The sequence below is a fragment of the Phyllostomus hastatus genome, unplaced genomic scaffold, assembly GCF_019186645.2.
Source record: "Phyllostomus hastatus isolate PE091 unplaced genomic scaffold, TTU_PhHast_1.1 phas_contig_34, whole genome shotgun sequence".
Lineage (NCBI taxonomy): Eukaryota > Metazoa > Chordata > Mammalia > Chiroptera > Phyllostomidae > Phyllostomus > Phyllostomus hastatus.
Genome location: NW_025333857.1, coordinates 59,966,580 through 59,990,681, shown reverse-complemented (window position 1 = coordinate 59,990,681; position 24,102 = coordinate 59,966,580). Strand labels below are relative to the sequence as shown.

General features: G+C 48.8%; 1 protein-coding gene across 1 annotated transcript; it reads left to right on the top strand.

The window, feature by feature from the left end:
• The first annotated feature begins 10,696 nt into the window (after window positions 1–10,696).
• On the top strand, window positions 10,697–21,004 carry SLC46A2 (solute carrier family 46 member 2). Its single transcript, XM_045840628.1, has 4 exons — window positions 10,697–12,220; window positions 13,185–13,268; window positions 13,676–13,832; window positions 20,242–21,004. The coding sequence occupies exons 1-4, from the start codon at window positions 11,092–11,094 to the stop codon at window positions 20,297–20,299; spliced, it is 1,428 nt and encodes a 475-aa protein (XP_045696584.1). The 5' UTR covers window positions 10,697–11,091; the 3' UTR covers window positions 20,300–21,004.
• Window positions 21,005–24,102: the final 3,098 nt, after the last annotated feature.

Sequence of the window (24,102 nt, the reverse complement as noted above, 5' to 3'; positions counted from 1 at the left end):
TGATTCTGTTTCTGTTCTAGTTGTTTGCTTGGCTTGTTTTTTTTAGATTCAGTTGTTGATAGTTGTGAACTTGTTGCCTTTTTAATGTTCATAGTTTTGATCTTCTTCTTTTTCTTAAATAATTCTCTTGAACATTTTATATAATAGTGGCTTGGTGATGATGAACTCCTTTAGATTTAACTTGTCTGGGAAGAACTTTATCTGCCTTTCAATTCTAAATTATAGCTTTTATGGATAGAATAATCTAGGTTGTAGGTCCTTGCCTTTCATCACTTGGAATACTTCTTGCCAGTCCCTTCTTGCCTGAAAAGTTTCTTTTGAGAAATCAGCTGGTAGTCTAATGGGCACTCCTTTGTAGGTAACTCTCTGCTTTTCTCTTGCTGCTTTTAAGATTCTCTCTTTATCTTTTACCTTTGGCATTTTAATTATGATGTGTCTTGGCGTGGTGCTCTTTGGGTCCAATTTGTTTGGGACTCTGTGCTTCCTGGACTTGCATGGCTATTTCCTTCACCAAATTAGGGAAGTTTTCTTTCACTATTTTTTCTAATAAGTTTTCAATTTCTTGCTCTTCTTCTCCTTCTGGCATCCCTATGATCCAGATGTAGGCATGTTTGGAGATGTCCCAGAGGTTTCTAAGCCTCTCCTCATTTTTTGAGTTCTCATTTCTTCATTCTGTTCTGGTTGACTATTTATTTCTTCCATATGTTCCAAATCATTGGTCTGAATTCTGGCTTCCTTCCCTTCACTGTTGCTTCCCTGTGAATTTTTCTTTACATCACTTAGTGCAACCTTCATTTCTTCCTTTATGTTTTTGCCACACTCAGTGAGTTCTCTGAGCATCCTGATCATCAATGTTTTGAACTTTGCATCTGATAGGTTGGCTATCTCCATTTAGTTCTTTTTCTGGGGTTTTGTTCTATTCATTCATTTGGGCCATATTTCTTTGTCTCCTCAATTTGGCAGCCTCTTTGTGTTTGTTTCTATGTATTGGGTACAGCTGCTTTTACTCCCTGTCTTAGTAGAGTGGCCTGTGTAGAAGAGGGACCTGTAAATTGTGTTGGGCAGAGCCTTAGGTAATTGATTAGGTAATTGCTGGGCAACCCACTTCACCACTGTGGCCTGTGGGCAGGGAGGGCTCACAGAGGGGACAATGCTGCTGCCTTCTTCTGGAGGTTTGCCTGGCACTTGTCCTACTTCCAATCCCTTCACCTACTTCCCATGTGCAACTGACACCCTTCCAGCTGCTGCCCTGGTAATGAAACCCAGAGTGGGTGGGTTTGAGGACATTTTAAGTCCCTGGGGGCACTTTAAGTGGCAAAAACTCGGCAGTTTCTTCCACCGCCCGAACCCTCACTGGTTTTTACAGCCAGAGGTAATGGATTCATCTTCCCATTGCTGGAACCCTGGGCTGTGCCATCTGGCCTGGGGCTGGGACTGCTCACTCCCAAGATATCCCTCCAGACTTTTATCCACCACATGTGAATGTGGGACCATCCGTTCCACTGCTGCCTCTCTGTGCCATACCTCCTCTCTGCCCATCTCTGCAACTCCACCTCTCCTACCTGCCCAGTGATGTGGCATCTCTAAATCCGTTATTGTCAGGCTTCCATACAGCTCCATTTTCTGATGGTTCTAGGTGTTATTTGTTTTTGAGATCTGGTTGTAATACTTTCTGTGCTTTTGCAAGGAGACAAAATGTATCTACCTATGCCTCCATCTTGACTGGCTGTCCTAGAAAATAATATTATCTTATTTACAACACTTCTAGCTTAGAAATGGCATTAACATTTGTTTATTATTAGAAAAAAATTGGCATGAAAGATATTGGCTATTCTGTATATTTTTATGTGGCCATCTAACAATGTTTACAGAAAATCATGAGAAGAATTGTTGCCCCACAATCAATAGACTATATTTTGTATCATGTTTTTAAAAGTTATTTTATTTTATTTTTCAATTACAGTTGACATTCAATATTATTTTATATTTGTTCCAGGTATTCAGCATAGTCATTAGACAATTATATAATTTACAAAGTGTCCCCCTGGTAATTCTAGTCCCCACCTGGCACCATAGACAATTACTACAATATTATTGACTTATTCCCTATGCTGTACTTCACACCCCCATGACTATTTTGTAACTACCAATTGGCTGTACCATATTTTTTAAGTGATTAGCCAAAAGAACACAATTTTACATGCACTAAATATCTGTGCAATAGACCATACTAATTTCATATTTTACATTTAATTTCTGGATTCAGGAGTGAGGTATTATAATCATACATACAGGTTTATTCAAATGAGCCACACAGTATCACTAGTCAACAAGAGCCTGGACAAAATATGGTTTTTATCTTACGATGGTGAGAGGATATATGCATTACCTCTTCTTTCTCTCTCAATATTAATGAATGCAGAAGGAATATAAATAAGAATAACTCTGTTGAGCCAGAGGCAGATAAAAGAGATGCCATCTGTGAACTGGAACCAACAAAAAACATCTGGAAAATGCTAGGAGGCAGAGAGAGCCAGATTGGAGTCAAAATCCATGGAACAGATGTCCCAAAGCCGGCTGGAAGGGGAGATGGCTCTCTTCTCCTTCCTCAGGAAAGGCAAGTGACATGGAGTAAACTCTAGCCCAGATAATATCATGACTCAGCCTAAATCTTCAAAACAGTAACTTGATTTCTGGAAGAGGAAGCTGATGTTATTTGTCTCCAACCCTGTCTGGTGCTACATATTTGGTAATATTTATATGTGGGAAATAGCCTTGACTGTTTACGCCCTCCCGCTGGGCTAGGTGAGGCCTTTCCCACAGGGGTTGTGTGTTGCTAACACATTCATTCCCTGGAATCAGAAGGTGATTATGTGCCTAACTTGATTTAACTCATTACAGAAGTGTTTCCTGGCCTGTACCGGCCACATCTCTCCAAGATCTACTTTTTCTGATTCATAAAGCACAATTTGACTGATGAAATGACCATGCAGATAGGTAAGTACTGAGTCAGGGTGATAGCAGAAATATTACCCTTTTTTCCCCTCCTTTCTCCCCTCAATTACAGTGTGGTTTTTTGAGACAATGCTCAAATACTCGGGAACTTGAACTTCTTCTTCTTTTTTCCCCAAGGAACAGAACTTTTACTTTCACTTCCTTTTCTTAAAAAATATATTTTATTGATTATGCTATTACAGTTGTCCCATTTCCCCCCCTTCATTCCCCTCCACCCTACCCACCCCCTCCCACCCACATTCTCTCCCTTTAGTTCATGTCCATGTGTCATAAGTTCTTTAGCTTCTACATTTCCCATGCTATTCTTGCCCTCCACCTGTCTATTTTCTACCTACCATCTATGCTATTTATTCTCTGTGCCTTTTCGCCCTCTCTCCTCCGCCCACTCCCCTGTTGCTATCCCTCCATGTGATCTCCATTTCTGTGGTTCTGTTCCTGTTCTAGTTGTTTGCTTAGTTTGTTTTTGTTTTTGTTTTAGATATGGTTGTTAATAATTGTGAGTTTGCTGTCATTTTACTATACATGTTTTTTATCTTCTTTTTCTTATATAAGTCCCTTTAACATTTCATATAATAAGGGCTTGGTGATGATGAACTCCTTTAACTTGACCTTATCTGAGAAGCACCTTATCTGCCCTTCCATTCTAAATGAAAGCTTTGCTGGATAGAGCAATCTTGGATGTAGGTCCTTGCCTTTCATGACTTGGAATACTTCTTTCCAGCCCCTTCTTGCCTGCAAGGTCCCTTTTGAGAAATCAGCTGACAGTCTGACAGGAACTCCTTTGTAGGTGACTGTCCCCTTATCTCTTGGCTGCTTCTAGAATTCTCTCCCTCGTTTTAATCTTGGTTAATGTAATTATGATGTGCCTTTGTGTGTTCCTCCTTGGGTCCAACTTCTTTGGGACTTTCTGAGCTTCCTGGACTTCCTGGAAATCTATTTGCTTTGCCAGATTGGGGAAATTCCCCTTTATTATTTGTTTAAATAAATTTTCCACTTGTTGCTCTTCCTCTTCTCCTTCTGGTACCCCTATAATTCGGATGTTGGAATGTTTCAACACGTCCTGGAGGTTCCTAAGCCTCTCCTCATTTTTTTGAATTCTTATTTTCTTCATTCTTTTCTGATTGAATGTTTTTTTCTTCCTTCTGGTCCACTCCATTGATTTGAGACCCAGTTTTCTTTCCATCACTGTTGGTTCCCTGTCCATTTTTCTTCATTTCATTTAGTGAAGCCTTCATTTTTTCATTGAATTTGCGATCAAAATCAACCAATTCTGTGAGCATTCTGATCACCAGTGCTTTGAACTGTGCATCTGATAGGTTGGCTATCTCTTAGTCACTTAAAGGTATTGGCTCTAAGGCTTTCATTTGTTCTTCCATTTGAGCCATATTTTTGGGGGGCGAGGGCGGATCTGGTTGCGCCTGTTACCCTGTGAGGGCAGAGCCTTAGATGTTTGCCAAGGTGGGTCAACCCAGTCACTGGGTTGTGATGCTGTATGTGGGGGCAGGGTCAGAGAGGGAACAATGGTGCTTGCTCTGCTCTTTGTTGGATTTCAATCCCCTCTGCCACTTCCCCCAAGCAAATTGGGCCCTTCTGGTGCTGGTTCCCGAGAGGGTGGGCTTGTGTACATTTTACGACACTGTGGGTCTCTCCAACGAAATTTCCTGTGAGGGTGGGAGTCTCTCCTAGCACCTCAACCTCAACAGGTGTTTTCAATCAGTGCTTTTAGGTTTTATTTCCCAGCCCTGGGTTGCACAGTCTGTCTCGCTGCTCGTTTTCACCTGGTTTATCTGCATGCGACTGTGTGACTGTGGACAGCCAGCTGCCTTGCGCACCTCAGTGTGTCTGCTCGTTGCCTCCCTGCACCCAGAGTCTGTCACTGGGGTCTGCTAGCTGGCCACCGACTACACCCCTCTTACATGTCTGGATGAATGGATGTTGGGACTTTCGTACAGTTCAATTTTCTGTCTGTTCTGGTTGTTTTTTTTGTTTCTAAATTTTTCTTGTCCTTAATCTTGGTTGTGAGAGGAGGCATAGTGTGTCCACCTATGCCTCCATCTTGGCCGGAAGTCTACTTTCACTTCTTAAGTTTTTAAAATACTGTGGAGACTTTCACTTGAGGCAGCTGATCTTGTGTCGGGTGAGGAGGGTAGCTCGGAGACCCCACTTCCTAAACTGGGGAACAAGTGTCCATTGTCCATCAGCTCCTGGCGGTAGACTTAGCTTCTGAGGAGAGAATGAGAAGCACAGACGTGTGTGCACTACACCGGGCCAAGGAGAAAGGAGGAGGGCTGGTGAGCTGAGATTAACATAATCCCTAGGGCTCCTTTGCCAAAAACGTTTCCTTGGATATGTATTATATTAGGGGCTGCCAGAAGGTGATGAGACAGGAAATATGGAAATACAGGCTATAGTTCCAAGCTCTACATCCAGCCTCAGTGGCTGCAAAGCTTTCAGTAAATCAGGGCTTGGCCCTGGCTGGGTGGCTCAGTTGATTACAGCATCGTCCCATACACCAGAAGGCTGTGGGTTCCATCTCAGGTCAGGGTATACACCTAGGTTGCAGGTTCAATCACTGGCTGGGGTATATATGGGAGACAAACAATCTATGTTTCTCTCTTTCTCTTTCTCTCTCACTCTCTCTCTCCTTTCCTCTCTCTCTAAAGTCAATAAACATATTTTTTTAATTAAAAATAAAAAAATAAATCAGGGCTTGGAGGAATAGCAGGATTCCTAGTTCACCTTTGTGGATTTGATTTAGTGGTGACATCTGTCCGAAGTGTAGTGCTGATGAGATTAATGAGATTAATGACTTCTCGGCCTTTTAGCTAAAATCAAGTGAGATTAATGAGACTAAGAGTCTCATCCCAGAGCCCTGGCTAGCGTAGCTCAGTGGATTGAGCTCAGACTGCAAACCAAAGCATCGTAGGTTTGATTCCCAGTCAGGGCACATGCCTGGGTTGCAGGCCACAGCCCCCAGCAACTGCACATTGATGTTTTTCTCTCTCTCTCTCTCTCTTTCTCCCTCCCTTCCGTCTCTAAAAATAAATAAATAAATAAATAAATAAATAAATAAATAAATAAAGTAGGTGAAGGCCTTATTATGGGCCTAGTATTTAAACTTCATAAAAAGAAATCTTAAAAAAAAAAAAAAGAGTCTCATCCCAAAGGTACCTATGAGTTAGACCCAGAGCCATGGCCATGCTGCAAATTCATGTTAAGGTGTCAGAGGGTTTAGTTTAATGTACCCAGTGGTCCCCAACCTTTCTGGCACCAGGGAGTGGTTTCGTGGAAGACTTTTTCCATGGATTGGGGAGGGGATGGTTTGGGGACAATTCAAGTATCTATTATTTCTATTATTATTTCATTGTAATATATAAGGAAATAGTTAGACAACTCACCATAATGCAGAACCAGTGGGAGCTCTGGGATCGGTTTCCTGCAACTAGATGGTCCCATCTGGGGGTGGGGGAGACACAGACACCCGAAGTGTGTTCCCTATGTCCAGTCTACTCCGTGACCTCGTTATTGGTTGCTGTCACTGCAGGAAACCCTGCTTCACAAACATGGGAAGTTGGAAGTGGAAGCAGGTTTTCCAGTGTGTTTGTGGCCATCTTGGGGCACATCACTGTAGTGGGGGAGGGAGAAGGAGACTGAGTTTGGTCTTACATATGTTGGAAAGCAGGCAGTTGGTATGTGGGTCTGGAGCTCGGGGAAAGGTAGAGATTGGAGACACAACTTAATGAGTCAACTCTATGAAGATGGTAGTTGAAATTATATGGGTGGAAGAATTTTTTGCAGAAGAGGCTGAGCCATACAAATTACAACTTTAAAGACTGGTTAGAGTCTGATGAGTTTCCGAAGAGGAGAGGAGTGGTCAGAGAGAAAGGAGATAAGCCAGGAGGTGTGGTGCTACCAAAGCAAGAGAATGAACTCTCGGCAGTTTTGGAAAGAGGTCAAAATTCTCAAAGGTTGCTCAGGGTCCAGTACAATGAGGACTGAAAAGGCCTCCTGAATTTATTGACATGGAATGACTGATGATCTCAGAAAAATCCATCTTAGTGGCATGATAGAGCTAGAAATAAAATAGAAAATAGGAAAAGAGTTTGGAAGTTTGAAGGGAATGGCAAAGTTCTGAACTTGTAATTTTGCAGAACTAAAGAGTGAGAGTTGGCTGGAGAAATGCCGTAGGACTGCTGGATAGTTTCGGGGGTTCATTTGAGATTTGAGTTTGTAAATTTATAGTTAAAACCTGCCCTATTGTGAGCCTTTCCCCAACAGTCCTCCGCTGATAATTGGGTTCATCCAAGGCTGATATGCATTGAAAAGATAGAAGAACCAGAGAGTCTGATCTATTGAAAAGGATGCTGTTAAAATGATGTGCCATCAAATCTTAATTGAGACAACAGAGGAAGAGAAGAAAGAAAAAGCTACTGGTTTGGAAAATCACGCATTAGTGAAGGGGTACATGGGTCCTGATAAGATCAAAGAATCATTGAGGCGGAAGTCATTAACAAACAACCCAGAAGGAGAGGAGGCTGTGGGTAGAGAGTGGCATGTTTGAATTAGTGACTTTGGAGGGGGCACAGTGCAGCTGAGCGGTTACTGGATCCTAGGGAGATGTGGCTGACAAGGGGGGGAAGTCACCAAAGATTAAAGGTCCTGGGTTCGAGTCCCTCAAATCTCTTTCATTTGCCACTGATAGAAAACCCAAATCAAACTTGAAAATGGAATGCAGAGAAGCCTTTGTTGTTAAAAAGTAGAGGGATAGTTTAGCTTTCAGGCACAGCTGTCGTGATGTCCTCAGGATCTGAATTCTCTCCACCTTTCAGTTCTGCTTTTCTCCGTGTGGGCTCCAATCTCAGGTAAGCTCCTCTGTAGCGGTAGCAAATCAGCTGCCAGCAACTCCGGGCTTTCATCGCCACCAGTCCAAGATGAGCAGAAAAGAATAAGCCTAACAAAGCCTAAATCCTGGGCCTTATTCTGATTGGTCCAAATTTGGGTCACATTCCCATCTCTGAACCAATCACTGTGATCACAGGCACTCATTTCTGGGACTGGCCAGACCTGAGTCTCATATCCACTTGGAGGATGGTTCGTCAAAAGAAAAATGGGGTGCTGTTACCAGAAGGTCCATGGACACTGGCCAGCAAAAACAACAGATGTCTTTCTTTTTCTGTAGGGCTGAGCAGGTTGTTGATGACTTAGGGTGGCAGCTTAGGGTGGAGAGGAATCCCACAAAGCCAGTCTTTGATGCAAGAGGAGGCCTGGCCTGGCGTCAGTGACTTCATATGTAAAGCAGAACCGGAGTGGTGGTGCAGTGCCTGTTGGTAACTCTTCAGACCGAAAGATCTTTGAGAGCAAAGGAGTTTGTATCCCTGGTACCTCCTAGTGGGCCTGATACTCAAAATATTCCTATGGATGGGTGGATAAGTGGATAGCAGATGATAGAGGATGAATGAATGAACCAATGAACCACTGTATTTGACTATATTGTAGGAATAGGCTCACAGTACTTGATGGAAAGTGTTCAACAAACGAATGCTTTTTAAAAATGTATTTCTTCAGTTTGATGACGTCAAAATGGAGCACTATGAAAACAGCATACTCTTAGAGGTCATGCAAACCTAGATTTGAATCTTGGCTCTGTGGGGCCTCATGCAAATTATTTAGCTACCCTAAGTCTTGGTTTCCTCATCTATAAAATTGGGCAATGTTAGGGTGGCGCCTCAAGAGGGGAAGGTCAATGAAACAATCTCCCAAGAATAGCCATTAGTAACATGCATTATTTTGACACATTTATTATCGTTAGGGCCTAGCTCTCAGCCTGACAGAATTTGAGAAACATCACTTCATCAGCACGTGGACGGGCAACCATCTCCCAGTCAGAGGCTCGCATTCACCAAACCAGACAGGCAGATAGATAAATCGGAATGCCAACTGATTCATTTACCTTGAGAGATGATTTGGAGCATCCAAGTAACTATCACATTTTCTCCCTGTGTGCACCTATATTTGGGGAGTAAAATCGTAACGAGAAAATTGTTGCGATCAGGCAAGGGGACTTGGGCCAGGCATTGGGACGCCCTCAGAGGCAGTGGTCCCTGACAAGGTCTGTCTCTGTCTCCTAGGATGAGTCTGTAAATCTTTGCCTTGTTCCGGTATGCATTTATGCTTCAGGAGGCATCTTATTTTCCTTGTTTGCAATGTCTTGGCAAGACACTCGCCCCAACCCCTAAAATACAATAGTAACAATTAAAAAAAAACCCACACTTCCTCCTTCGTCAGCACAGCCTGCACATCAGTGGCGAGGTCTCTTGGGCCTTCGCGCTCTGGGTCAGATGGCTCAACTCCCCACATCCACAGCCTGTGAAAGCCCCGAGGCCACCTCAGATTTCCGCAAATCCCTGTGCTCCTGTGGCCTCCGCTTCCACCCCTTTCCTGGTGGGCTCTGCTCAGCATGTACACGAAGCACCCAGACACAGCTGCTTCACTCACGCCCACCTAACTGAAAACACAAAGTCCTACGGGCAGACTTCTCTGAAGAACAGAGGAGGCAGGAGAAGGTCCCAGGAAGGGTTCACACACACACACACAAACACACACGGACTGGCAAGCTGTTTAAAGCCCATGAGAGACGCTCCTCTTCTTTTAGGGCCCCTCTGACCACCCAGATACCAGGGGCTCCTTGTTCTGGCCCTCCCCACCCCAGGCCTCCTTCCCACGTCTCTCTCCCGCTGCTCTCCGCCCCTCTCCCTCCTCTGCCCGCTCTCCCACGCCTCCCTCCCAGCACACCGGCCAGCTTCCTGTCTTTGACTCAGAAGCAGAGGTTCCACCCCCTCCCCGCAGCCTCCTCCACCGCTGAGATCCGGGCCAAGGGATTTGACCTGCTAACTGATCAAAGGTATTTTCCAAACACAGACTGTTCCTTTCTAAACTGAATTTTGGGGCCATGCGTTAAGAAAATAAAAGAGTTCCCTGCCTGATTGCAAAGTGCTGGGATGTACACTCAATAAACAAACTTCCATCCACTCCTCTGCCCTCGTTTGTGCAATATGATGCTAATAAGTAAAATCATTTCAAAACGACCAAGGTGTTGCGGCTCCTCTCCACATTCCTGTGCTGCTTGAGAGGTCACCTTCAAGTACAGTTTCCCACAGCTACGGGCCTTCACAGACCGGCTCCAAGGACTGACTTCCCCACTTACTACCTGTGCCATCTTGTGCAAGTTCCTCAACCTCGCCGGCCTCAGTTTCTGCCGCCATAAACTGAGAGAACAGACTAGCTTAAAGACTTCTCGGAAAGGTTAAATTAATTTATTCCTGTAAAGTGCTTCGTACATAGTAAAGACTCAGTAAATGTTAGCTGCTTCTTTTATAACTCTTTTTAGTTTCTTTCTCCTCAGATATGTGACTTTATCAATGTAAAGGAGGAGAGAGTGTAACCTTTGCACTTTAATAAAGCCAGCCTTGAGTTTCCCTGGGGTGACCTTGGGCTCCTGTGCATCCTTGCTGCACGGCCGTGTCCTAGTAGAGGGAGAGAGGTGGTGTTTTGACTCTCCATCCCGGGGCATGACTATTTTTGCCCTGGTCCTCTTTGCAGAAGTGTGTACTTATAGAAGGAAGCAGGGAAGCCTGGGGTTTCTCCGCCCCCGGCACTGACAAGCCTCAGGGGGAAACGCGCAGTGACCTGCAGGAGGTCGGGGCACGCCTGGCTGTGAGCATATCGACGCCTGGTCAGGCGGCCGCGCTCACTGGAGCAGCGTGACGCGGAGGCCACGGGTCGGGACGCCGGGGACCAAGACTCTCTGTGCGATCCCCTGCGCCTGGCTGCCCTGGGCGGCCGCCAGCCCGGCTCTAGCGGCGGACGGGGGGCGGAGGCGAGGGCGGAGCACAGCCTTTTCTGGCTCCGGAGGAGTGGCCGCGGCTGAAAAGGCTACTTGGCCACTGGGCTGGCAACAGTCACAGGAGCCCCGCCCTGTCTCCGCTCTCTGAGCTCCCCCGGACGCACGGGCTCACGCGCTTTGGAGCAGCCGCCCGCTATCAAGCAAGCCCCTCCATCCCGCATCAGAGAGACCACATGGGCCCCGAGGCCACCTGCTCTTGCTGCGGCTACCTGACCCGCCTCCAGGTGCGGACCTGGATTGAGCCCGTGGTGGCGTCCACTCAGGTGGCCGGCTCCCTCTACGATGCGGGGCTGCTCCTAGTCCTGAAGGAATCCTTTGCAGACAGAGCCTCCACCAACCACAGCGTCAGCCCGACGCCCCGGGATGCTCTGGAGGACCAGCAGCAGAAGGCCATCTCCAATTTCTACATCATCTACAACCTCATGATGGGCCTGACGCCCTTGCTGCCTGCCTTCGGGCTGGGCTGGCTCAGCGACCGCTACCACCGCAAGATCTCTCTTTGTGTGGCCCTGCTGGGCCTCCTGCTGTGCCGCCTGGGGCTGCTCTTCAAGGTGCTGTGGGACTGGCCCGTGGAGGTGCTGTACTGGGCCGTGGGGCTGAACGGGCTCTGCGGCGGCGTCTCAGCGTACTGGTCAGGGGTTGTAGCCCTGGGGTCCCTGGGCTCCTCCGAGGGCCGCCGCTCAGTCCGCCTCATCTTCATCGACCTGATCCTGGGCTTGGCGGGATTCTGCGGCAGCATGGTCTCGGGCCATCTCTTCCAGCAGACGTCCGGGCGACCCTGGAAGGGCCTGGTGCTGACGGCCTGCAGCGTGAGCTGTGCCTCTTTTGCCTTTTTGTACAGCCTCTTGGTGCTGAAAGTCCCTCAGTCAGCGGCCAAGCCCAGAAAGGCACCCCCCGCCGTGGATACAGTGTCTGGCACCGTTGGCACCTACCGCACCTTGGACCCCGATGAGCCGGAGAGGCCGGGTGTAGTGGGGCACCCCCTATCTCCTAGGAAAGCAAAGCCCCAGAAAACCATTATCGCCCTGCTCTTTCTGGGTGCCATCCTCTACGACATGGCTGTGGTGGGCACAGTGGACGTGATGTCCCTTTTTGTGCTAAGGGCGCCGCTCCATTGGAACCAAGTGCAGGTGGGCTATGGCATGGCGGCGGGGTACATGATCTTCATCACCAGCTTCCTGGGCGTCGTGGTCTTCTCCCGCTGCTTCCGGGACACCACCATGATCATGATCGGGATGGTCTCCTTCGGGTCGGGGGCCTTCCTGTTGACCTTTGTGAAATACACGTACATGTTCTACATTGGTGAGTCCGGCATTCCTGGGGAGGCAGGACGGAAAGAGACGCTGCAGGCCCCCTGAGTTGGGGGGGCTGACACCAGGAGTGCTGTGGTCTGGGTGTCCCCGCTACCTCGGAGGTGCCAGGAAGACGGGATTATGCACACCTGAGTAGATCTGTGTGGTATTGCACCTCGTGCCAACTGAATTGCCTGTGGAAATGTTCCCAGAGTGGCGTCCACGGCTCTAGGAGGTCACGGGAGGGGTGGCCTCGGGTCGGAAGAAGAGGCTTTGGGATGGCTTTGAATGAAGGAGGTGGGGTTAGGTTTCTGCTCCCCAAGTTAAAGGGATAAAACACTAAATAATGCAACTGAAGAGAGCCTTTAATTAAAATCATTTCGGGCCAAGCAAGGGCTTTCTAAAAATGGGTTTAAAAATTCTCCATAAATGCTTTCTACAACCAATGCAGTGAATTCCCTCAGGGAAGCGGAATGGGGTTTCCACGTGAGGACTCAGTTCAGACAGCCGCGAGCAGAGAGCGCCAGACCAGGGCGCCAGGGGAACTCTCTACAATGACAAAAATGACCTATGTCTGTTCTGCCCAGTAGAGAGGCCACAAGCCACATGTGGCTATTGAGCAATTGAAATGTGGCTAGTGCAAATAAAGAACAGAATTTAAAATCTTATTTCATTTTCGTTAAATAGCTGCCCATGGCTAGTGGCTAGCACATTAGAAAGAGACACCTGGTGGATATGTGTATCCACGCTGACGAGAATTTGTTTCACTCTCTGCGGTTTGCACAACCAATAAGCGTCCGTGCTTCAGCTGACACAACTGAAGACGGTTACCCGAGAGGGATGAGTTTTGCAGAGCAAGCCACAGAGCAGTTATGGGGGGAGGGAATTCTGAGTGAGCTTTTGCTTCATGCTGATTCACTCCTTGGCCAAGGCTGGGCTACAGTGAGGAGTGCTCCTGTGTGATTTCTTTCCAGCTCGAGCCGTCATGCTCTTCGCCCTCATCCCCATCACGACCATCCGATCAGCAATGTCCAAGCTCATCAAGGACTCCTCATATGGTGAGTAAAATGCATCCCTCTGAGATTCTCTGCCCGGGCTGTTACAGAGCCTCGTGGCTTGAGGCACAGGGTTCAGACGTGTAGAAGGCACACAAAGACAGTTCCAGAAGCAATCTCAAATACTCTAGGGACACACAGGTGTCCATCTAGGGCAGAGGGAGTGAAAATGGGGGGGGGCAGACTCGGAGACTCAGTCGCTGAAAAGCCAGTCAAGGGAAGACACGTCCACCTACAGGCCCCAGGTGGATCCACCACACAGAGGCAGGAGCCCTGGTGAAATGAGGCCTGGAGGCCGAGAGGGAGTCCTGGGAAGGGGGCTCTCCTGAGAGCTCCCTGAAGGCTCACCTAGCTGGGAACAGGCAGGGAGAGCCGCATATCTTCCTGGTTAACCTCTGTTCCTTCCACAGGAAAGGTGTTTGTCATCCTGCAGCTGTCCCTGACTGTCACCTGGGTGGTGACATCCACGATGTATAATGAGCTCTATCAGCTCACCATGGATAAGTTTGTTGGCACCTGCTTTGCTCTCTCCTCCTTTCTCTCCTTCCTGGCCATCGTCCCGATTGGGTAAGACAGAAGCAGCATCTGCTGTCTGGACGGGGCCCGGGGCTGAGGTCAAGGACAGGCAGGCCACATCCAGCCCATTGTCATAAAGCATTCTTTATTTTCAGTGGGTTCCCTCACAAAGAAGAATTCCTGCTGTTCCCAATTCATTATTTAGGAATTCCCCACAGTCATAAGTAATGAACAGAAGGCCCCAACCTGCTGGCTCATTTCCTGGTGGTTTGGTAATACAATTTATTTTTAGGAGCCTCATACACTTCCTTATATTCAGAGGCCGGGGGTAGAAACCTCTGGGACCTCTCTTTGATTTAGGTCCTTTAGGAAGCAAGGAGTCATCCCTCCTCACTCCCGACTACTCCTTCCCGGTGCTCTCCGAGGGTTTGGCACCCAGGTGCTCCATACCCCTGGCCTCTCACGGCCAGGGGGCTGTGTGAGGTCCCTGAAAGACTTGGGCAGTTCCCTTGAACATCTTTTGGGGACATGGCCTCATTTGTAAAACAAGAGCACTCACGCCTGGGAGATAACTGGTGGGAGGAAAGCTGCAAAGCAAAGGGGCGGCCCTCCAGTGGTGCGGCCAGAGCACCAGCCTAGGCCTCTGCCTGGCCGGGCCACAGGGCAAAGGCCGGCTCTCCAGCAGCCCCATCTGACGAGGGCATGGCCTGAACCTCCAGGGCAGGCTGTGTCTGTGATTTTAGCCACATTTTAAAATGATGACAGCAACAGGTGAAATTAACTTTAATAACATATTTGATTTAACCCACTATAGCCAAACTATCATCTTCACATGTAATCAATTTACAAAATTAATCAATGAGGTTTTCCTTTCCTTTTTTTTTCTGAGTCTTTGAAATCTAGTCTGGACTTTATGCTGATGGCACATCTCAGTGTGGACTAGCCAGATTTCAATTGTTTGGTAACCAGTGAGATGAGTGGCTACATATCAGTCAGCACAGCCCGGATGGTTTAGGACCTTCCCACCTCCTCCTAAAGTAAAGTTCTCTCAGGCTTGCATCAGTTCCGCCAGAGGGGAAAGGAATGCAGTAAATGCACCCACACTCAGGTGCAGGGGATTTGATGCAGAGTTGCATTTTAAAGGGACCTGCCTAGGCGCACACGAGAACTGCACCAACATCAGGAGTCAGTAGTCAGCAGTGGTGGTGCTGTAGGCTGCGGTGGAGACAAGGAGGGAAGGCAGGTGGGAGAAGTAGGAAGTGGCTGGTGGTGAGGCTCCCTTTGAATCCTCACATCACAGCTCATATATGTCCCTGCCTACACAGAGTCAGGCCTTTGGGATGGGACATCAATCATTAAGGCTCTTTTAAACTTTCTTGTTTTTTTAGTGAATTCTTTTTTCTTTTTAAATCCTCACCCAAGGACATGCTCATTGATTTCAGAGAGGGGAAGGGAGGGAGGAAGAGTGAAGGAGAAACATTGATGTGAGAGAGAAACACCACTTGGTAGCCTCCTGTATACATCCCAGCTGGGGACCAAACCCACAGCCTAGGTATGCACCCTGGCTGGGAATCAAACCCACAACTTTTCGGTTTCGGGGATGAAGCTTTAACCAACAGAGCCACACCAGCCGGGGCAAGGCTTTTTACTTTATTTCATAATTAAGAATAAGGTACGAAGCTCAAACAGCTGAGGAGCTTTATGCCAACAGCAGGCACCAGTGCCCTCCTGGCCCAGTTCTCACTTTCCCGAGGTGCGGAGCGGGGCCAGACCTGTCCTCAAGTTGCCCTGCCCTTAGCTCCTTTCCTGTGCGCCTGCTGCCTGGGAGCCTTCGCAGCTATCCAGTCCCATCTGATCAGCAGTAGGTTGAAATAGTTCCTTTAACTTAAATAAACACATACCATGAAACAACAAAAGAAAACAAGTCTGACTAGATAATGGGTGTCACGGTTAAAGACAGGAATAGTTCAACGAGAGCAATACGGAGACGCAGTAACTGGTTCTGTTCTGGTTTCACCGCTTCATGTGTGTGCTAAGTCGGATGCTTCGCCTTCCCTAAGAGACTTCTAGGGCACGTGAAGCAGGTGCGCTGCCCTTGACAGCTCACCCCAGTGCACTCATAACATGCACCTGGACACAGTCGTACGTTCTCTGCATGGAAACGGTGATGTCATGCGTGGTCTTTGCAACCTTCCATCACAGGAGCAGGGACAGAGTCTTGAATCAGTCAAGTAGGTGATTGAGTGCTTCTGTGAAGGAGGTGCTTCGGCCGTTGCTAATTTCCCCCTTTTGTAGACATTTAGCAGTGGAGGGATCCCTGTGCAAACAAGGCCTCCTTGGCTCGCTGCACAGTGGAATCACTGTACGGAGAAATGTGAAATTTACCCATGTCCGGACCCCACCTCCAGAGGTTCTGACTCAGCTGATCTGGGGTGCAGCCTGGGCACAGGAACTTTGAAAAGCTCTCTGGGTTATTCAAATGTACAACCAAGATTGAGAACCTCTAGTATACGGGGAGTGTTTTCATTACCTTTCCCTTCCACAAAGGGGGAAGTTCTTACAGCTAGAAAAGGCCAAGGCTGTACCATTAATTATTAAGTGAGATCCACAGGTAAGACCAGCAGAACTCTCTAACTGCAGAAAGAGAAGCTGCATCCCAAGGACATAGAACATCAGAGCAGGGAGCAGAGGAGCCCGTGGAGGGCAGAGGCTGGGAAGAGAGGTCCCTGGGCTGCAGCTGCCAATAGCCTATTTGTGAGAAGGAACTTTGGCTCCGGCCATTCCTGGTACCAAAGTGAGCTGATTTCACATTACCTGCCCTCTCCTGCCTGCTCTTCTTTATATGCAATAGTGAGATGCTGAAGAAATTAGTGTCTGACTCTGCCCGTCTGCAGCCCACGCCCCACCCAGCACACGCGTGCTCAGCTACAGCCTCGTGTTTCACAGAGATAATAGAAGCCATCAGAGAATGGTCCCATCTTCCCCAAAGTAAATCTATAAACCTATGTTCATCTGTACCCATCCTATTCTTTTCCTCCCCCACCCTTTTTTTTAAAGTTCAAAAAAAAATTTTTTAAGATTTTTATTTACTTATTTTTAGAGAGAGGGGAAGAGAGAGAGAGAAGGAGGGAGAGAAACATCAGTGTGTGGTTACCTCTCTCGTGCTCCCCACCGGGGACCTGGCCTGCAACCCAGGCATGTGCCCTGACCGGGAATTGAACTGATGACCCTTCAGTTCGCAGGCTGGCACTCAATCCACTGGTTACACCAGCCAGGGCCCCCTACCCTTTTTTATGATAATAATTACACACACGTAAGTGCCCTTAATATCTGACAGGCACAGCTTTAAATATTTGATATATTTTAATTAATTTAGTCTTCTCAAATAGTCCTCTTATGTAATTACTATTATCCCCATTTTGAGATGAAGAAACAAAATCTAGCAGGGGTGTCCAACCCTTTGGCATCTCTGGGCCACCCTGGAAGAAGAAGGGTTGTCTTGGGCCATACATTACATACATTGCAACATGTAGCCACAAAAGAATCACATAATGTTTTAAAGAAATTGACGTTTTGTGTTGGGCCCCTCTCTCAGCCATCCTGAGCTGCCTGTGGCCCGTGGGCTGCAGGTTGGATGCCCCTGAGTCTACAGCATTCTGCAACTTGCCAAAGGGTACATAGCTGTAAGTGGCAGAGACCGGATTTGAACCCAGGCAGTCTCCCTTATCCACTAAGTAACATCGCTTCTTAGAAAACTCACCAGGTGTCTGGTTGGTGTAGCTCAGTGGGCTGAGCATCGGCCTGCAGACTGAAAGGTCACTGGTTCAATTCCCAGTCAGGGCACATGCCTGGGTTGCAGGCCAGGTCCCCAGTGGGGGCGAGTCTTTTCCACATTGATGTTTCCCTCCCTCTCTTTCTCTTCCCCTCTCTCTAAAACCAAATACATTTTTAAAAAGAAAAAGAAAAGTCACCAGGTATCTGGGAGCCACCCCTCCCATCTCCTCTGAGAGCTCACCACAGTGGTTAGATGCTCTCTGTCCTGAATTCTTCCTGCCGCGACTGATGCACAATCCACCAGCCTTTCTCCTGCCTCCTCCTCTTCCTCCTCCTCCTCTTCAGGTTCCCCAGAGGCTGGTCTGCTCCTGTGGTCTCATGTATTCTCCTCGTTTCCTTTGCAACCCTCTACAGACTGATGTCCCCAGCTCAGCTCCCCGGAGCTGCTGTCACTAAGACTAAGACAGGACTTCTTCAAAGCGGAATCCAGTGGACTCTGCCCTCCTCACCCACGGTTTCTCGGTGGCCCCAACACTGTCGATCACTCTTTCCTTGGGTGGCACTTGTCACTGCCGCTCATCTTTCTCAACACCTCCATCTCCTGGTTCTTCTCCTACTTCTCTGATCGCTTCTCCACAAACCTCCAAGTGGAAGAATTCTTTGGGGCTCTGCTCTGGGTGGTCATCTCATTTTATATTCTCTAAGTCAGGGGTCCCCAACCTCCGGGCCGAGGACTGGTACCAGTCCTGGCCTGTTAGGAGCCGGGTCGCACAGCAGGAGGTGAGCTTGAATGTACTGTGCTTGAATCATCCCGACACCATCCCCACCCCCCATCTGTGGAAAAATGGTCTTCCTCAAACTTGGTCCCTGGTGCCAAAAAGGCTGGGAACTGCTGCCCTAAGTCACCTCAGGTACTTTCAAAACTTCACATTATCATTTACATTTCCAAAATTCTGCTTTGACGCTCTCCCGAGTCTATTCTCCCTCCAGCCTTTCCCGTCTCATTGAATGGCACCACCACTCAGAGTCACCAGGTCCTCCCCCTCCTTTCTCCCCCCACAGTCCATCAGGCCCCATTGAGTCTACCTCCAAATATGCCTCAAATTCATCCTTACCTTTCTATCTTTCTGCTGCCACCCCTAGTCCAAAGCACCTGGATGACTGAATTAGCCTGAGTCACGCTCCCCACACCCGCCCCCCACCTCGTTCACCTCCCATCTTCTCTCCACCAGGTGGCCACAGCCATTGCCCAGAAGGGTAGATCAGACCATGTCATCTCTTGCTCAAAACACTGCACTTGGCTTTCAATGCTCTCAGGGTGAAACCCAAACATTGCACCATGGACCACAAGGTCTTGCAACACTTGGCCTCGCCAACCCCCCTAGGCTCCTATTCCTGCCACTCACCGCCCTCCCAACGCTGTGCTTCGGACCCTGTGGCCTCCCCTCATGCTGCCCCCCGCCCTTTCCCACCCACACCTCTTTCCTAACCCAGCCAGCTGTGGTCTTAACACCAGTTTTCCAAAGAGGATTTGAGAAAATCTGCTTCCCGATCTGAACTATGAACTAGATCCTTCTCTTATTTGTTTCCCAAGCCTCCTATCCTTCTCCTTCAGAGCATGGCAGGTGGTGATTATTTAGTGAGTATCTGTTCCCAGTGCTTGCCCACGGGCTACAGGTTCCCCGTAGGGACTGTGGCGGCTGGCTCACCGTGTGCCCTGTGTCCAGTAGCGAGCTTGGCATCCAAGAAGTACTCAAGTGCATCTGTTTAATGAACGAATGGTCCATCAAAGGGCATGCCACCTACTACCAGCACTGCTGCCCATCAGTTCCCAGTGCTGCCTGTTGGCTCACCTTGAAGTCTGGGGCTGCCCATCACCTGGTGGCTGCACTGTCATGGCCCAAGATTGGGCTCAGCTGCAGAGTCAGGGCTGCACCCCAGCATTCCCGTGGTCCCAGGCTGGCTGCCTCCAAGTCTTGGCTCGCCTCTTGCCAGTTTTGTAATATGATAAGTGTTAAGCTCAGTAAGGATCCTTCCCTGTAGAGCCCTAGGGCTCACGGAAAGTGGGGAATCCGAGGGATTGGATGTTTCCACAAAGCTTTCCCTTACAGGTTTGGATTTAAGCTCATACCCCACTCAACAGCTCCAAGGGTTCTGCATCATTCAGGGGGGCTCAGAACCTGAGGTACCTAGAGCTCAAACAGATGAGCAAACCTAGGACCCCTAGGTCACACAGATCCAAGATTTCAGCTTAGAGCTACACATTCCTACACATGCGTTTATCTGCAGATATCTTTAATCAATGTAACGATTATGGAAGAGGTAAAGGGGCTGTGAAAACGCAGACGATGAGGCAGCGAATCCCACTTGGGATTAGTGACCCTGGGTGTTGGGATACATGTGGGAGTTCATCCTGGAGCAGGAGGGAGATGGAAAGATGCTCCAGAAAAATGGAGGTGCGAAGGGTGGCAGATGTTACGTGACTGGGGCGAGCCTGGAATGAGAAGTTCCCTTGGGCCACCTCTCCCCACTTGGTCCAGCATTCCGATGCTGTGCTGCATAGGGTCTCATCTATCAGTGACAAAGAGGTGGCTAGAGGCCTCCCCGCCATTGGTGCGGAGGACAAAGCACATCTTGGCCCCAGTCCCACTGTTCTCTTGTAACTCTCTCTTGTCAATTCTTGCAGCATTGTGGCCTACAAACAAGCCTCATGGGCGAAACACGCAGACGACACGGAGAAATGAAGGTGCTGCCCGCAGGAGCCAAAAACACCAGCCGTGGCCAGGCCCCTCTGAAGACAAAGGAAGGGACCAGGGACTGGAGCCCAGAGCAACCCACTGCCGAGGAACCCGAGTCCCAGCCAGAGTCAGCCTCTGAGTGGCTTGCTCTGACTCAGGGGTCCCTGGTGGGTGGGAAGAGCATTTTCCTGGGGACAGAAGAACTTTCTCTGCTTTTGGATGCCCCGGGTAGGCTGAGGTTAGGTCCTGCGGCAGCTCGGTGTGAACCTTCAGGGTCCTGTGCGAGCTACACGCACAGCCGTACCAGACGCTGTGAGGAGCTTCAGACAGCAGCCTTTATTCCTTCCAGAAATTGCCTCCCGGGCTCCAGGGTACGGCAGACTAGTCACCTGGGCGTGGTGCTGGGAGAACCGTGTGAGAACTCAAATGAAGGCATGCATTTTCAACAGCCTGGGGGAATGTGGAAGGGACCTTTCATACAAACTGCCGACGGTGAACATCCGTCAATATTTTCTAAACTAAAATAAACCTTTGGAGAAAAGGTAGCTTTCTTCCTGAGGGCTTGGGAGCCGTGAACGCACAGGAGGGGTTCGGAGCTCAGGCTCTTGGCTTGGGGGATAGTTTTGTTGTTGTTGTCACTGTTGTTTTTTAAAAAAGAAAATATCAAGACTTTTTATTTAATGGAATATTAAATCGAATACTTTCAGCCAACCATATTTTGCAATGTGAGCAGTGTGAAGGGAGAAGAGGAAATACACAAAGAGCCATTTTATGTTGAGGTCATTTTATTGCCTAGTTTACTTACATATATACAAGCGGACTCAATGTTGACTCCTCATAAAGTCAACATTCACAGTGTGGATGTGACTCATTCTTTCCCAATGAGATGTCCTCTGTCACTACAGACACGGCGTTCTTAAATCTCAGAGCATTTTGGCTCAGGGGCTTTGCTTTCTCTGATCCCTTGCAGGGAAGGAACAGCACTTTGTGGCGCGTCTCCTAAGGTCCCGGCACTGTGCTAGGTGCAGAGACAGAGCGAGCACGTGACCACTGCTGCCTCAGCCGAGTGTGCTGGCCGCAGCTGGAGCAAACAGAAGAGCAGGCAACGCTGTGCCCTACAGTCAGCGCCGACATAGGGGAGCATATAGTCCAGAGTAGGGTTCTCAGAAGTGGTGCAGGCTAAGACTGGGAGGATAAGGAATTAGAGAGGTCAGAAGTTGGGAGACATTCCAGGCAGGTGGAACAATTTTCTCCAAGATAAAGAAATACAATGTGAATGCAGCAAAGAGGGAGGGAGGGGGAGGTGACAAAGAAGATGGCATGGAGAGATGATGATACTGGGGCGGTGAGGAGGAACAACATCAATTCTAGCCTTTAAAGTATTTCTCTCTCTCGAGGAATGGGGCTAGCTGTTGAACGGTTCTAAGCAGGAGCACAGGATGCTTGCTTACTTTTGTATGTTCGAGCAGCCTGGCGGCGCCGAGGGTGGACTGGCGGAGGAAGGAGAGAGCGAGATTTGCAGAAAGGAGAGAAGCAGAGACCCTTGCGGTCAGCCAGGGGAAGGATGGCGGCAGACTGACACTGGGCAGGAAGCTCTGAGGATGGAGCACAGTGGTGGGGACTTGGAGAAATATTTGGGAGCTTGAGTTCAACAGGAGGCTGCGGTGAATGGACGGGAGAGGGTGAGGCCCATGGAGACGGGAACGACTCAGACTTGGGTTTCAGGCAACTAGGAGGGAGGCAGAGCCGCCCACTGAGAGAAGCCGCACACACCCAGCAGGCGGGATGGGGAAGGCGAGCCCGTGGCCATGCTCCTGTTTACACTCTCACCAGGATGCTCAGTCCTGTCCTCCCACCCCAGCCCCTGAAAGTTCCCCCGGCCCAAATGAATCTAATCACTGGCTTCTTCACTCCTGCTCCTAAAAAGCTTGCTCTGAACACCTGAAACGTCTTTCTTATTTGCCCACGTTGACCCTGCCTTTCACTGTGGGTTTAACCTGGTCTGGGCTCTCAAAGCCCCAGCAGTGGCTCCTGTTCACTGAGGTAGCGGGTTCAAACCTCTTCCACGCTCCCCAGGCCACCATCTCCTCTAACAGATGTTCTAGCAGCAACAGCAGCCCCCTGGGAGCCCGTCAGATATGCAAACTCTCAGGCCCTCCGGAACCATACTCTGTGGGTGGCACCCAACAACTGGGGTTTTCACAAGCCCTCAGATTTCAGAGCCACTGTTCTGCTCTGTGGTCCTGATTTTCCTCCCTAAAATCTGTCCCGAGTCCCCTTCCTCCTCCCCCCGCATCCTAAATTCTTGAGGCCCCCGAAGCACGTCCTCAGTTGTCTTCCCAAATGATCGAGTTGACTCCCGCGGCTTCCAGAGCTCTCCTTCCAGCGATCCAGTCAGCACCTCCGGCTCAACTCCCACAGACAGGAGTCCAGTCCACACTGTTCTCCTGCGGCCCATCACCTACACCCACTCCATCGTCCCTGTTTTCCTCCTGATCGACTTCACAGTTCTCCCAGGCTGGAGGCCTCCAAGTCATCTCCAGCTCCTCCCCTTCATCGCCGAAATCTCTTACATGCAGCTCCCTTTCTATCACTTTGTGCCCGTTTGCGATCTATTCCCACCAAACCCGCCAGCGTACTACCTCCATCATCTTCCTTAAAAAAAAAAAAAGTTAAAAAAACGTGTATCCCACTTCTTAATTTTCTTCCTTTTTGTTTTAAAGATTTTATTTTTATTTATTTTTAGAAAGAAGAGAAGGGAGAGAGAACAAGAGGGAGGGAAACAGTAGTAGGTAAAACATCAATTGGTTGCTTCTCACCGGTCCCCAGCTGGGGACCTGGCCTGCAACTCAGGCACCTACCCTGACTGGGAATCAAACCGGTGACCTTTAAGTTCTCAGACTGGGGCTCAATCCACTGAGCCACACCAGCCAGGGCCCGCTTTTTAATTTTCAATGACAAAGCATGCAGGAATGATTGTCATTAGAAGATGCTTACTATTGAGGTCAGCCATATTTAAACTACAGGAGGAGTCTTCCATAAGGGCTGTCATATTATCGGTGCCCAGCAGACACATAGGGGCTTCGCATACCTCATAGCTGGTCCAATCCACAACCCTTCAGGGAAGGCACGTCTCCGTTCAAAAGTCTGTTCAGAGAGACGTGAGTTGCCTCACGCCACATAGTAAGTGGAAAGGCTGAAATCTGATGTCTCCCTTATCCCACCTTGCGGCCTCACCTCGCAGGGCTGCATTGTATTAGTGATGTCTACTATCGTAAGCCAAGTTTAACACCAGTTTAAGTTCCTTTCCAGTCCATTGTCGTCATTAGGTAAACTTCACCGAGCATTCTGGTCCCTGATTTGCAACGCACTGGAACCTCTATAGAACCACAGACATTTCTTCTTTCCTTACAGATTCCTACATTACATCTCAGCAGTCAAAACGAAGTCGGGAAATGACTGGCTCTGTCCCAGAATTTGGTGCTGTGCTTTGCAACGGGACGGAGGAGGAAGAAATCCTTCCTGGAATTTCCTGGGCTGGCTGCCAGCCTCCCTGCCCACCGTGGTGTCAGGTACGGCTGAGGACACCTGGAAGTTTCCTCACCTCCCCCCACCGGTGCCAACTTGTAGGAGATGGTAGATTGAGGAGAAGTCTACAAAAAGTGAAGAGAAAAAGTTATTCGGTGACATGGTGTTTCTGTGGTCCTGCAGGCCCTGACTTCTGCAGGCAAACTTGGGAGAGGGGGAAAGGAAGAGGCATACACGTGTTCGCTCGTGCACAGGGGTACGAATGAGAGCCTGACTCGGGG